Genomic DNA, 14,961 nt, shown 5'->3' on the forward strand with positions numbered 1-14,961 from the left:
AATTTTGGACTTTGCAATATCTTGAAAATATCCAAATATCTCCTTGCGTTTAAGGTACGGCCTCTTGCCAGGGTGAATTGCATGGTGGCTTTGATATAACTGTTTAACAATCGACTAGGGTTAAAGAATAGCGTTCTTGTAGTTTCTAGGTAGATTTTCCAAGATGTGATTAGTTGTGTGCATATGCGCCTTTATAATATATTCAAATTATTTTCTCTCCAGATTGCAGGTGACAAATATGAGCCTGCAGCAACATCAGAAAATGCTACCAAATCCAAGAAGAAAGATAAGAAATCGAAAAAACTGGATCTGGAGGACCTTAAGAAGGAAGTCTCACTGGTACAGAACAATGTTTCTTTTTTTTTTGTCTTGAGAATGCGCATATTAATTTTATTTGGTGTTTTTAATGTCTCCCTGATCCATGTGAAAACTGTTTGAGATTATCTAATACTCCACTTTCTGTTCCAGGACGATCATAAAATCACTTTGGATGAACTTCAGCAGAGATATGGTACCGACCTGAATCGGGTAGGGAATGCTTATCAATGCTTTTTTATTCAGTAACGTTCTGTCTGTATTTTCTTCAAATGTCATGTTTAGTCTGTAGACTTTTAACTACTGTTGTTGAAAAAAAATGATGTGTGCAATTTTAATAGGTTACTATTTCTACGTTCCGTTCTTCATATGCACACTACCAATGCTCAGCTCTGCCTCTGCCATCTCTCAGTTCCTCTGTTGTCTCTGCACTGTTCTGTTCCTTGTCTGCCACCCTGTTTTGGGATGTGCTGCCGTTTTCTTCAGTTTAAGCATCGAGAAGTCCAAAATCACCATTTTCAGCTCCTACTACAAACTCCATCTTCATAACAAATAGTAGCAGGTGTAGGCCATTTGGCCCACCAAGCCGCCTTTGCTATTCTATAAGATCAAGGCTGATCTTATTGTGGCCTGAACTTCAATTCCTTGCCTGTTCCCATTTGGCTCCCTTGTCAATCAAAAGTCTAACTCTACCTCAAATTAATTCAGTGACTGAGCCGCCAGTCCTCTTTGAGAAAGGGAATTCCAAGGACAAAGAAAATTCCAAAAACACTCAGAAGAAATTCCTCTTGACCCCTTTGAATAGGAGACCTGTTATTTTTTTAACTTTGCTCCCTGGTTCTAGATTTCCCCCACAAGAGAGAACATTGAGCATTTACCCTGCCAAGCCCCCTCAAAATCTTGTATGTTTCAACTAAGATCATCCTTTGGTCTTTAGAATTTTCCCAATCTTCTACCTACCACTAATCATTGCATCATTGAAATCTTTTGTTTCAATTTAATACCGTCCTTAACTTTCCTTAGATAGCACAGATGGTGCATCCATCTCAGAGTCTTTCTTTATCAATAATAATCTTTATTGTCACAAGTAGGCTTACATTAACACTGCAATGAAGTTGCTGTGAAAAGCCAGAATATGTCTTTGTTGAGAGTTAGCAAATATCTTGTTAAGTGTCTGTCATTGCTTCTCCACTACCTTTTAACCTATTTTCCCATCCTAATTTAGCCAAGACTGTCTTCATACCCTTGTAATTGTCTTCAAGTTTAAGATGCTAGTTTTGGTCCCAAATTTCTCATTCTCAAACTGAAATGTGAAATTCTGATGTAATCACTATCACCTAGAGGATCCTTTACTAGAGGTCATTTATTACTCTTGTCTCATTACACATTACCAGGTCTAAAACAGCTTGTTCCCTACTGTTCTTATAATCTGTACCATAAACTCATCATCCAGGCTACCTTTGCCAATTTGATTTGTCCAATCAAAATGATAATCCAGATTGCCCACTATTATTACAGAGCCTTTCTTTAAGGCTCTGTTATTTCTTAATTTATGCTACAATGTAGATACTGTTAGGGGCCGATAAACCATTCTCACCTGTGACTGTTTTCCTTTGCTATTTCTTAGTTCCATCCATTTTGATCCTCTGAACCAAGGTCAATGTACTGATCCTTGATTTACGGAGCTTCCCAAAACCTCCTTTTCCTTTCTTCTTATTCTTCCGAAATGTCCAATTCCCTTGAATGTTCCGGTTCCAGCTGTGGTCCCTTTGCAATTATGCCTTTGTATATATCACATCATACTGAGTGAATCCGGGAGGATGAAAGAGCGAGACTGAGAGTGGTGCCAGGGGCGATAACCGAGCGCGAGAAAGAACAGAGCTGCATGAATCGAAACCACAACAATCTCCCACACCAATCTTTGGGCCGTGCATTCAGTTCGCTGATCATATTTATCCTATGCCAGTTTGCTTGTGGCTAAAATAGTGATCCAGATATTTTGCCCAGACACGATCCAGTTTGCAAGCTTGGTATCCTGTTCCATACTGAACTCTGCTTATGATGCCCTCAAAATGTCTGTGCCCTGTCTTGCACCATGTTCTTTTGCCCATCATCTTGGTCATTGCTGACCAACATTGGTTCCTGAATTCGAAACACTACCCAATTTAAAATTCCTCCCTGGAGTGTAAACCCCTTCATAGCTTTGCTGCTCCCTATCCTTGTAACTGCCTCCAACCCTAAACCCCCTCACCTCTCCCATAATTTTAATTAATTGATTATTGTGAATTTCATCCTCTTCTAACCTTGTTGTTTTGTCCTGCCATTAGAAGTCGAACGTCGCTCCAAAAACCTCTCGGCATCTTCATCCCCTTTGAGCCCCAAAGTCCACCTCCAAGTATCTGGCTTTGTCCACTTTTTTGCTGAATTATATTTCTGTGAAGCAAAGAAGTGAAAGTTATTGACAACATTTTAAATTATAGATCCTGTACTTTCTTTCTCTTAACAAAATGCATGTGTGGTCCTTACTGACTGATGAATATGTTGAGAGTTTAATGTTGGTTGAAATTAATGTTTTTTAAAACTTGAAATCTGGGTTTCCTCCGGGTGCTCCGGTTTCCTCCCACAGTCCAAAGACGTGCAGGTTAGGTAGATTGGCCATGCTAAATTGCCCTTAATGTCCAAAATGATTAGGAGGGGTTATTGGGATAGGGCAGAAGTGAGGGCTTAAGTGGGTCGGTGCAGACTCGATGGGCCGAATGGCATCCTTCTGCACTGCATGATCTGTGTACCTAATCCTCTCTTGAAATGACCAAGTATGGATTGAGTTTGTATTAAACTGATGTTTAAAATTGTGTTATTGGTGGGTTGCATGAAGTTTGCTTTACATTTCCACACCACTTTAGTCATTATATAACTTCCACTCTGCCATTCCACTGCTATTTTTTTACCTGGAAATCTTCTCTATTCTATTTCGCCCGACCTTCCGACTCTGCAAAGTCTGCGTAGGACCGTGCACTCCTGAGGCCTTCAGTCGAGCACTGCAGAATTGGAAGTAAGGAGGCCACACCCCTGTTTTTTTTTTTTTAACCGCACCAGCTGCCATAGATAAGATGAGTTTAGGTGCAACCACTTTCAAGCCAGGCAGGGAGGTAGCCATAAGAACTAGAAGCAGGAGTAGGCCATCTGGCCCCGCGAGCCTGCTCCGCCATTCAATGAGATCATGGCTGATCTTTTTTGGACTCAGCTCCACTTTCTGGCCCGAACACCATGACCCTTAATCCCTTTATTCTTCAAAAGACTATATATCTATCTAGCTTTGTCAAGTGAGTGGTTAGAATTTGGAGAGTAGGGACTTATCAGGTAATCCGGGTAGGGGGGTGTGGCAGTCGAGGAAAGCGGACTGGACAGTCCGGGAAAGGGAGAGTGCCAGGCAGTCAGCGGGGGGAGGGCCGGCATATGATAGGGGAGTGGAAGGAGCGTTAGGACTGAGGAGAGGTAGTCGGGGACCGGGGGAGTCTTGTGGGGGAGCATAGCTGGGTATGGGAGAGTCTCTTTGGGTTTGGTTTATGTCCCTTGTGGGGTGAGGTTGCGTGAAGAGTCCTCTTTGGGGGGGGGGGGGGGGTCAACGGGGCCTTTACAGTGGCTACCAAGAAACTAGAAATGGTTTTAACCTTTCCTGTGTAACCTGATGTAACACCGTGAGAAGTTCCCAGTGCAGGGTTGTTGCCCACCGGAAGTTTGCGCTTCCCCGGATCTTTACCTGGAAACTTCTGGGGGAGGGGATTTAACTTTGAGGACACATCATATTTCAGCATTGCTCTGTCCCTGCCTGATGTTCAAATATGTTTTTCTTTAGTAGAGACTTGTGGTTTGAAGAAGAAACTGGCACTTTCTAGCACCCAAATGCTATCCAAGTTGGTGTTTTTAGTTGATCCATTTAATGTGGCGAGCTCATCCACTCAATATTTCAAAAATATACAATTTATTTATGTGACTTTGTTTCTGTCCTGCAGTAAGGAAGTAGCCATGGGGCAGGCTTTCTGGTTTACATTGTCACGAGAATGATGGTTTCAAATCAAACCAAAGAAATTGCTGTTCACTACACATACAGCAGATCACTTTTTTTGACTATGGGCCATAACCTCTGAGCTCCACGGTGTTATTTTTGAGTGGGGTACCCCTGAGATCTGCTGGGGGACACTCACCCCATCCGGATGTTTCCAGGTAAGGACTGCACAGCAATTGCCCTGCACTGGAAACCATCCGATAATGTGATTTTTAAATCACAAACCTCGGGTGGTTCTGACTGTCAGAGCTTTTGGGTAACTATTGTACAGACCCACACTGACTCCCTCATACCCCTGAACCCCTACTGGGCCCCAGCTACTCCTCACCATCCCCCTTCCCCCCGGTCTACATGCAGATCTCTCTTTCTCTTCCCCCGCCCCCCTCCCCTAACTAATATGCACTGACCTCCCCTCACCAACTGCGTGGTTTCCCCACCTCCACCCCAGACTGGCTGACCCATCCCTTTAATTCCCTTTAATGACAAACTTGCCTTCTCCCTGATTGAAAGTGGCTGGACCTTTTAAATCATCTGATTGTCGGCAACCAGTGGTGTTTATTAAAAAAAAAAAAAAAAAAATTGGGTGAAACAGGATTGAAAAAACCTCAAAGCAAGGAAGTAGGACCCGAGTGGCAATCTGTCTCTGATTGTAACAAGGTGGAGGCTCGGGCTGTTTCAATTTTGATTGAGACATTGCAGTATGCAGTTTAAACTAGCCTAATTGTGCAGGAGCGTTTTTAACCTGAAAAAGTAGCACAAATGTCATCAAGCTATGTTTTTTTCATCTAAAGGAGAACTGCCTATGTAGCACTATTTATATAATGATAGGAGAGTTCAAGACTTCAAGGTCATTGTATCCTCTTCCTGGAAGAATCACATGCCCAACAAAGTATCAGTAGTTTCCGCTATGAATAAGACTTCCTGGTTTAGTGATTTGGAATTTTGAAACCTGTTATGTTGCAGATCACTTCCTGCTTGCTTGTGCAGATTATCTATTGCAGAAGAGTTTAAGTCCCTTATGAGAACTTTAAAAGCTGGTGGCTACTTCAACAGACTACCTTCTTATTTCGATTGTCCAGTTAAAAGGAGAAATTGTTTTCAATATTTGGGAGTTTCTTGATATGGAGTCTTACAGACCAATCTTAATGTATTGTTAGTTGTTTTGTATCACATTTACTGGCCTAAATCTTCCAGTCCAGCCCATTGCAGGAAGCTTTGTGGGCAGTACGGTAAATTTAACAGAAAAGTACAATGACCTCTGGTGGAATTTCTGGTCATGGGATGGGCGGGACTGGAAAATCCCACCCACTAAGTGGGACTTTATTGGATCTCATCCTTATCTAATTTGTTGCCTAGTCACTCGGAGATCATTTACTTTGATAGTGTTGCATTTTATCATTAAAACGGCTTGGCTCACAATCATGGAAAACTAATCTCAAGTTATGCTATTCCATTTAGCTAAAACAGAGACTCGATTGACTGACATGACTCTTGAATCTAGTTGGGCAAGTTGTTCAGTCTCTCACCGGAAAGCATTCCTAATCCTTAAAACTGAAAACAAGTATTTCTGTAACCAGTGTTTGGTTGAGTGACATTGATTATTGGCCTCAGTCTCAGTAACAGTCTGCTAAAGGTTCGCCAACTAAGGATACTTCAAGCCTACCCGGGACTACCTGTGTGTTTGTTGTGAAGGGGAGGAGGAGAAAGAATTGTGCCATGGTTCTGCACCCTTTGCCCTCATTCATTTTTGTCCAAACAATGTGTGCTTACTATTCTTTTCCTCATTGAGCTTTTTGGATCAGGGAAGTAGTTCCTACTCAGTTGGTAAATGTAGCTCTAACAATTCCTCTGGAAATATGTTGCCTGTTCTGCAACAGTGTCATATAAAACAGGAAGATCCCAAATATAATCCCCACTGCTAAGAATCTGTTGAGGTACAACAGTGCTCCTGAACGAGGGTAAAGGGTGGAATTGGCTAAGGATCCTAATCTACCTTTTTCCTGAGATTGGTGCTGCATAGAGTTTTCCCTTGATGAGAATGAGAATTTGGTTTGGCTGTGAAGATCTAGTGGTTGAATAACATGGTGACACTTTTAACTATTTGGGTTTATCCATGAAGAATGGGCAGTTAGCTGGGCAGCTGAGGTAGTGGGGCATCTGGTACCTTTGGAACTCTTAATGAAGTAAGAAGTCTTACAACACCAGGTTAAAGTCCAACAGGTTTGTTTTGAATCACGAGCTTTCGGAGCGCAGCTCCTTCATCAAGTGAATGACTTTAACCTGGTGTTGTAAGACTGCTTACTGTGCCCACCCCAATCCAACGGCGGCATCTCCACATCATGGATACCATTAAAAGAGGGGAGAAAAATTATTTAAAAATTGAAGATTAAAAATATGAAAGAGGATTGCTGTTTCATTAATGCTTGTGTGATATTTGTCCTTTTAGGGTCTCACGAATACTCGTGCCAAAGAGGTTCTTGCTCGTGATGGTCCTAATGCACTAACACCTCCGCCCACCACTCCTGAGTGGGTAAAGTTCTGTAGGCAGCTCTTTGGTGGCTTCTCAATTCTACTGTGGATTGGTGCACTTCTTTGCTTTATAGCTTACGGTATTCAGGCTGCAACGGAGGATGAGCCAGCCAATGATAATGTAAGTGAAACTTTTCCTACCCTATAGTTGAAATTATGCTGTAAGAATTATGTTGCCATCTTGGTTTTGATATATTTCTTCTCCTTGTGTATCTTGTGATTTCTGCAGTTATACCTGGGAGTTGTATTGTCTACTGTGGTCATAGTAACTGGTTGTTTCTCATACTACCAAGAAGCTAAGAGCTCAAAAATCATGGACTCTTTCAAGAACATGGTGCCTCAGGTATGTAATCTCTGATCCAATTAAACAAAAGATATTTTTCTGAAAAGTGTGAATATGTCTGCTGTGACAATTTGATTCTCTCCATTCTAGCAAGCCCTTGTTATCCGAGAAGGTGAAAAGAATACCATCAATGCTGAGCAAGTAGTTGCTGGAGATTTGGTGGAGGTTAAAGGTGGTGACAGGATCCCTGCAGATTTGCGAATCATCTCTGCACATGGTTGCAAGGTGTGTATGGCTAATGCAATATGAGAATCTTTCAGAGGAACGGTGCAGACTCAATGGGCTGAATGGCATCCTTCTGCACGGTAGGAATTATATGAAATTGAGGTTGGTGTATGCAGCTTGTGTATGCCTTTCGTTTAGTTGTGTTCAGTTTTTATTTACTTTATTCATTAATGGGATGTGGATGTTGCTGGCTAGACCAACATTTGTTGCTAATTGCCCTCGAGAAGGTGATGAGCTGCATTCTTGAACCGTTGCATTTCATGTGGTGTAAGGACACTCAACATGCTTTAAGAAAGAACGTTCCAGGATTTTGACCCAGCAACAATGAAGGAGTTTTAGCAAGTTATCTACCAGTGAAAGAGGAAGTGACTGTTTAAAATGGTGAGTGGGGTGGGGTGCTAGTCATGTGGGCTGCTTTGTCCTGGATGATGTCAAGTATCTTGAGTGTTGTTAGTGCTGCACTCAGTCAGGCAAGTGGAGAGTTTGCCACCACATCCTGAATTAGACAAAAAGATATGGGAGAAGAATTAGGCCATTCGGCCCATCACGTCTGCTCCATCATTCAATCATGGCTAATATGTTGCTCATCCCCATTCTCCAGCCTTTTCCGTCTAACTCCTCCTCAAATCTACTCACTGTCCCAGCATCCACCGCACTCTGGAGCAACAAATTCCACAGATTCACGACCCTTTGGGAGAAGTAGTTTTTCTCATCTGTTTTAAATTTGTTACCCCTAATCCTGAGACTATGGTCTCTGATTCTAGAATTCCCCACAAGAGGAAGCATTTGCTCCACATCTATTTTATCCATACCTTTTATCATCTTGCATGTCTCAATTGGATCTCCCCTCATTCTTCTAAACTCTAGAGAGTATCGGCCTAAGCTGCTCAATCTCTCTTCGTAAGACAAACCCCTCATCTCTGGAGTCAATCTAGTGAGCCTCTTCTGAACTGCCTCCAATGCCACTACATCTTTCCTCAAATAAAGGGACCAAAACTGCACAATACTGCAGGTGCGGTCTCGCCAATGCCTTGTATATTGCAACAACGCTTCCTTGTCTTTATACTTTATTCCTCTAGCTATAAATGTCAAATGTTCCATTTACTTTATTTATTACCTGCTGTACCTGCATGCTAAGTTTTCTGTGAATCATGCACGAGGCCACCCAGATCCCTCTGCACCGTAGCACCCCGAAGTCTCTCCCTATTTAGATAATAAATTGCCTTTCCATTTGTCCGCCCAGAGTGGATGACCTCACACTTATCCACATTAAGCTCCACCTGCCACATTTTGGCTCACTCACCTAACCTATCCATATTCATTTGTAAGATTCTTGTTTCCTCGTTGCAACTAACTGTCCCACCTATTTTAGTGTCATCAGCAAATTTGACTATAGAACCTTCTATTCCTATATCCAAGATTGTAAATAGTTGGGGCCCAAGGACTGACCCTTTGGCATCCCACTAGTTACATCTTGCCATCCAGAAAAAGACTCATTTATCCCGACTCTTCTATCCATCAGCCAGTCTTCTATCCAACCTAATAAATTACCCCTTACCCCCATATCATCTAACCTTGTGCATTAATCTTCTGTGTGAAACCTTATCAAACGCTTCTGGAAGTCCAGATGTACTGCATCTACAGGATCCCCATTATCCACTTGGCTTGTTACATCTTTGAAGATGTAATAGTCCAGCACTATTTACCCTTCATAAAACCACGCTTACTCTGATGAATTACGCTTTGACTTTCCAAATGTCCTAATGTTACTTCCTTAGTAATGGATTCCAACAATTTCCCAACAACAGATGTTAAACTAACTGGCCTGTAACCTCCTACATTCTGCCTCCCTCCCTTTTTGAATAATGGCGTTACATTAGCATTTTACCCAATCCATTGGAACCTTTCCTGTGTCCAGGAAATTTTGGAACCATTGGATCCACTAGCTCCGCTGCCACTTCCTTTAACACCCTAATATGTAGGCCATGGGGACTTGTTTGGCTTCAATCCCAATAGTTTGTTGAGTATGGTTTCCCTATTGAAGCTGATTGTTCTAAATTCCACCCTTTCTATTACCTCTGAATTACCCATTCCTATAAGGATGGTACTAGTGTCCTCCACCGTGAAAGCTGAGGCAAAATATTAATGTAGCATCTCTGCCATTTCTGCATTCCCCATTATCAACTCTCCAGTTTCATCTTCCAAGGGAACTAGCATTCACTTTAGTGACTCTCTATACTTTTGTGTACTTACAGAAGCTTTTGCTATCCTTTTTGATACTTTGGGCTAGCTTTCTTTTGTAATTTACATTAGCTCTTTTTATTACATTTTAATTAACTCTTTGCTTATGTTTGAAAGTTTCCCAATCTTCTGGCCTGCTACTGACCTTTACAACATGGTATACTTTTGTTTTTGTCTTTGTATTGTCCCTAACCTCCTTGCTTAGCCATGGATGTTTTTTACCCCTCTTACCATTTTTCTCTATCTCTAGAATATATTTGAGTGTGAGGAATTGTGTATCTCCTTAAACAACTTCCACTGCTCATCATCTGCCTACCTTTTAGCCTTCCTGCCAATTCTACTTGCGTCAAATCTGTCCTTGTGCCTAAGTAATTACCTATGTTTAATTCCAGAAGACTAGTGTGGGACCCCACTTCCTCGCTCCCAAACTGAATCACACAATGGTCACTATTCCCTCGAAGATCCACAACTAAGGTCATCAATTAATCCCTCCTTGTGCCTTGCAGATGGTCAACAAGCTTTGTGGAGTCAGAAGATGAGAGCTCCTAGCTTTCGACCTGCTATTGTAGCCACAGTATTTATATTGTTGGTCAATTTCAGTTCCTGGTCAGTGGCAAGCTCCCAGGATGTTACCAGGATAACTATGTTAAGCAGCTCTATATGTTCGTAGTTCAGTTATGTGCTTCTGAAAAGGGGTCTTTGTTTCCCCTGCAAAGAGCAGAGGATATAAGTACAGCCTCTGAGTGAATTTGGAATTCCAATTCGTGATTCAATTGCATAAAAGCAAAATGATCCTTACCCAAAACCTACTGCACTTTTATGTTTTCATTTAGGTGGACAATTCCTCATTGACTGGAGAATCTGAAGCTCAGACTCGGTCACCTGATTGTACCAGTGATAACCCCCTGGAGACACGGAACATTGCTTTCTTCTCCACCAATTGCGTTGAAGGTATGACTAGATTCCTATTGGGAAAATCCAGTCAGATTTGGCTTATTAGTAGCACTCTTGCTGCTGAATTAGAAGATTGTGGGCCCGGACGGCACGGCGGTGCAGTGGTTAGCACTGCTATCTCATGGCGCTGAGGACCTGGATTCGATCCCAGCCCCGGTTCACTGTGCATGTGGAGTTTGCATATTCTCCCCATGTTTACGTGTGTCTCACCCCCACAACTCAAAGATGTGCAGGGGAGATGGATTGGCCACGCTAAATTGCCCCTAAATTAGTAAAAAAAAGAATTGGATACTAGAAGATTGTGGGTCCTAGCCATAGTGAGACCTGAGCACCTGATTTGACTGACACTGTTGATGTCTATAAATTATCATCCACCGCAATTGATCCGTTTAAATGCGATCGGTTAACTTCCAATGTCCTGTTTAAAATTCTTTTGGACTCTGAATGGTTCCTACAGATTGGAGGGCAGTGAATGTAACTCTGCTATTTAAAAGGGAGGTAGAGTGTAAACAGGGAACTATAGACCAGTGAACCTAACATCAGTAGTAGGGAAGTTGCTGGTGTCCATTATCAAGGATTTCATAGCACAGCATTTTGAAAGCATTGGTGTGATCAGACAAAGTCAGCATGGATTTATAATAGGAAAATCATGCTTGACAAATCTACTAGAATTCTTTGAAGATGTAACCAGTAGAGTTGACCAGGGAGAACTGGTGGATATAGTTTATTTAGACTTTCAGAAGGCTTTCGACAAGGTCTCACATACCAGATTAATATGTAAAGTTAAAGAGCATGGGATTACAAGTAATGTCTTGAGATGGATACAAACCTGGGGCGAGATTCTCCGCCCCCCCCCCCCCCCCCCCACCCCGGCCGAGTCGGAGAATCGCCGGGTGGCTGGCTTGAATCCCGCCCCCGCCGGTTGCCGACCCCCCCCCGGCGATTCTCCAGCCCAGATGAGCCGAAGTCCCGCTGCTAGAATGCCTGTCCCGCCGGCGTAGATTAAACCACCTACCTTACCGGCGGGACAAGACGGCGTGGGCGGGCTCCGGGGTCCTGGGGGGGGGGCGCGGGGCGATCTGGCCCCGGGGGGTGCCCCACGGTGGCCTGTCCCGCGATCGGGGCCCACCGATCTGCAGGCGGGCCTGTGCCGTGGGGGCACTATTTTCCTTCCGCCTTCGCCACGGTCTCCACCATTGCGGAGGCGGAAGAGACTCCCTCCACAGCGCATGCGCGGGGATGCCGTGAGCGGCCGCCTGGTTAGCAGTTGAGAAGCAAAAGGTTGGAATAAATGAGTTTTTTTGAAGCAAAAGGTTGGAATAAATGAGTTTTTTTGATTGACAGGTAGAATCTAGTGGGGTACCACAGGCATCTGTGCTAGAACCTCAACTGTTCACATTATATATTAATGATTTGGACGAGGGAAGTAAATATATCTCCAAATTTGCAGATGATATAAAGTTGTGTGAGAGGGTGAGTTGTGAGGAAGATGCAGAGATGCTTCAGCGGGATTTGGGCAGACTGAGTGGGCACGTGCATGGCAGACGCAGTATAATGTGGATAAATGTGAGGTTATCTGCTTCGGTAGTAAAAATAGTAAGGCAGATTATTATTTGAATAGGTATAAATTGAAAGCGGTGGATACTCCGCAAGACCTTAGTGTCCTCGTGCATCAGTCGCTGAAAGTAAGCGCACAGGTGCAGCAGACAGTAAAGAAGGTAAATGGTATGTTGGACTTCATAGTGAAAGGATTTGAGTATAGGAATAAAGATGTTTTACTGCAATTGTATAGGGCATTGGTGAGGCCACACCTGAAGTATTGTGTGCTGTTTTGGTGTCCTTATCTGAAGAAGGATGTTCTTGCTATGGAAGGAGTGCAGCGAAGGTTTACCAGGATGATTTCTGGGATGTCATATGAGGAGAGACTAAATCGGTTAGGACTATATTCATTGGAATTTTAAAAAATGAGAGGGTATCTCATAGAAGCTTACAACATTCTAACAGGATTAGACGGAGGATATTCAGAGAGAATGTTCCTGATGGTGGGCGAGTCCAGAACTAGGGGGTATAGTTTGAGGATAACGGGAAAACCTTTTAGGACTGAGGTGAGGAAGAATTTCATCACCCAGAGAGTGGTGAGTCCATAGAATTCGCTACCACAGAAAGTAGTTGAGGCCAAAACGAGGTGTAATTTCAAGGAAGAGTTAGATATAGCTCTTGGGGCTAAAGGACCACAGGATATGGGGGCAAGGCGGAATCGTTATTGAAATTGGTGATCAACCATGATCACAATGAAAGACGGAGCAGGCTAGTATTTTCTATGTTACAGGGTGGACCCAGATTTGTCCCGACTATCTGTCTTTTGTCATGTGTATTTGAGTTTAGCTGTTTGACTTCACCGCAGTCCTGACTATGGTTTTAATGTACAGAGTCCAATTCTGCATCGGGTCTACAAAGTTGGGCCATTAGCCTTATTACTGCACTATAGTGCTGCAACTACTTTCAGTGGATCTCTTAAGAGGGATACAAGAACTCCTTGGCATTTATTTGAAAAAGATCATTGCAGTCTCCTGATGTCCTGGCCAGCTATTATTCTTTAATCAACGTCCTCCGAAAGATCTATAATTTCTTACTGCTGATAGTGGCGGGGCTTACTTGAAAATTGGCTATCCAACAGTAACTACATTTTGAGAGCGTTGAATAGGATGTGTAAAAGTTTTGGCAACCTCGAGATCTTCAAACGAGATCTTCAAACGCACTATCAACAAATATATTTTCTTGAAATATTAATCTCAAACTTGCTGTTCATGTAGGTACTGCTCGAGGTATTGTCATCTGTACAGGTGACCGTACTGTCATGGGTAGGATTGCAACTCTAGCATCTGGACTGGAGGTTGGACGAACTCCAATTGCCATTGAGATCGAACATTTCATCCACATCATCACCGGAGTGGCAGTGTTCCTTGGCGTCAGCTTCTTCATTCTGTCCCTCATCCTTGGATACAGCTGGCTTGAAGCAGTCATCTTCTTGATTGGAATCATTGTTGCCAATGTGCCAGAGGGCTTACTTGCTACTGTCACGGTATGAGATGGCATTGAACTTAGTGGGCCCATTTTCATCTTTACCTAGGAAGTAATCTAGTGGAGCAGATTGTTGTAGAACCTGTCCAATGTTCGTTCTGTTGATTTCAAAATACAAGTGGCATCTTTTGAAGAAATAGGGAGAAAATTATTAGGGAAGTGAAGCAAATAAGAATCTGAACCTTTTATCGCCTCTCCAGGTGTGTCTAACCCTGACTGCCAAACGTATGGCTCGGAAAAATTGCTTAGTGAAAAATCTTGAAGCTGTGGAAACACTTGGATCAACCTCCACTATCTGTTCTGACAAGACTGGAACACTAACCCAGAATCGAATGACCGTCGCTCACATGTGGTTTGACAACCAGATCCATGAAGCTGATACTACTGAGAACCAGTCAGGTGAGAGGAATTGTTTCTTTAGTATAAAATGTTCAATCTTTCAAAACATAGATTTCACTGGCTGCATCATTTTAGATAAGGAGACCTGTTCTAATCTCAAAGATTTGGGCTTCCTTGTTTGAAACTCTGAGATAAGTTGGTGTGCATAGTTATTTGGGGAGAAATTGCCATAAGCCGTCAGTAATCTTGGGTGGCTTTGAGTTTTGTACTCCAGTACTTGTCTGCTGATGAAATGAATTTTGTCAGCTTCCAAATTGAGTAAAATTCATGTGAAGTTAGCAGTTATTTTTGGTAATGAAGTACAAGAGAGGAAAGGAAGGTGGCAACCAGGCTGATCTATTGTCATGCATTGATTATTTAGCAAAGCTTACAAACCTTCAGCACTTGGGACAGTTGAGTTAACTGCCTTTCCCTTTTCACGAGACTGTTCTCTGCTACATGTATAAACATGTGGACTAACTGCACAGACAAGTGCAGTTAACTATCCTGCAGACTGTTTCATGTTGGCTTGATCCTTTTTTTTTAAACTCTCGCTTAAACGCTGTCCTTACAAATCAATGTTTTAAAAGTTGCATAAGATAAAATGGCACAAATATCGCTTGCTTTGAAATTATAAAAATTTGAACCCTCGAAAATGATATAATTGAGATTTAACGATCAGTGCCTGACTTTTGTAGGTACTGCCTTTGACAAGTCTTCTCCCACTTGGTCTGCACTATCCCGTGTTGCTGCATTGTGCAACCGTGCTGTTTTCCAGGCAGGTCAAGAAAATTTGCCAATTCTGAAGGTGAGTTTAATGTTGTGACAT

General features: G+C 42.6%; 1 protein-coding gene across 2 annotated transcripts in view; it reads left to right on the forward strand.

Moving 5' to 3' along the window:
* Nucleotides 1–14,961, forward strand: part of LOC140427925 (sodium/potassium-transporting ATPase subunit alpha) — a 73,251-nt gene that overhangs the window by 26,006 nt on the left and 32,284 nt on the right. For both annotated transcript variants that reach the window (XM_072513789.1, XM_072513790.1), the window contains exons 2-10: nucleotides 223–339; nucleotides 469–528; nucleotides 6,828–7,031; nucleotides 7,140–7,253; nucleotides 7,344–7,478; nucleotides 10,553–10,670; nucleotides 13,487–13,755; nucleotides 13,955–14,153; nucleotides 14,831–14,940. In XM_072513789.1, coding sequence (XP_072369890.1) covers nucleotides 223–339; nucleotides 469–528; nucleotides 6,828–7,031; nucleotides 7,140–7,253; nucleotides 7,344–7,478; nucleotides 10,553–10,670; nucleotides 13,487–13,755; nucleotides 13,955–14,153; nucleotides 14,831–14,940 — 1,326 coding nt within the window. The remainder of the gene's footprint in view (nucleotides 1–222; nucleotides 340–468; nucleotides 529–6,827; nucleotides 7,032–7,139; nucleotides 7,254–7,343; nucleotides 7,479–10,552; nucleotides 10,671–13,486; nucleotides 13,756–13,954; nucleotides 14,154–14,830; nucleotides 14,941–14,961) is intronic.

This window comes from Scyliorhinus torazame, chromosome 8 (genome assembly GCF_047496885.1).
Source record: "Scyliorhinus torazame isolate Kashiwa2021f chromosome 8, sScyTor2.1, whole genome shotgun sequence".
In the NCBI taxonomy this organism is placed as follows: domain Eukaryota; kingdom Metazoa; phylum Chordata; class Chondrichthyes; order Carcharhiniformes; family Scyliorhinidae; genus Scyliorhinus; species Scyliorhinus torazame.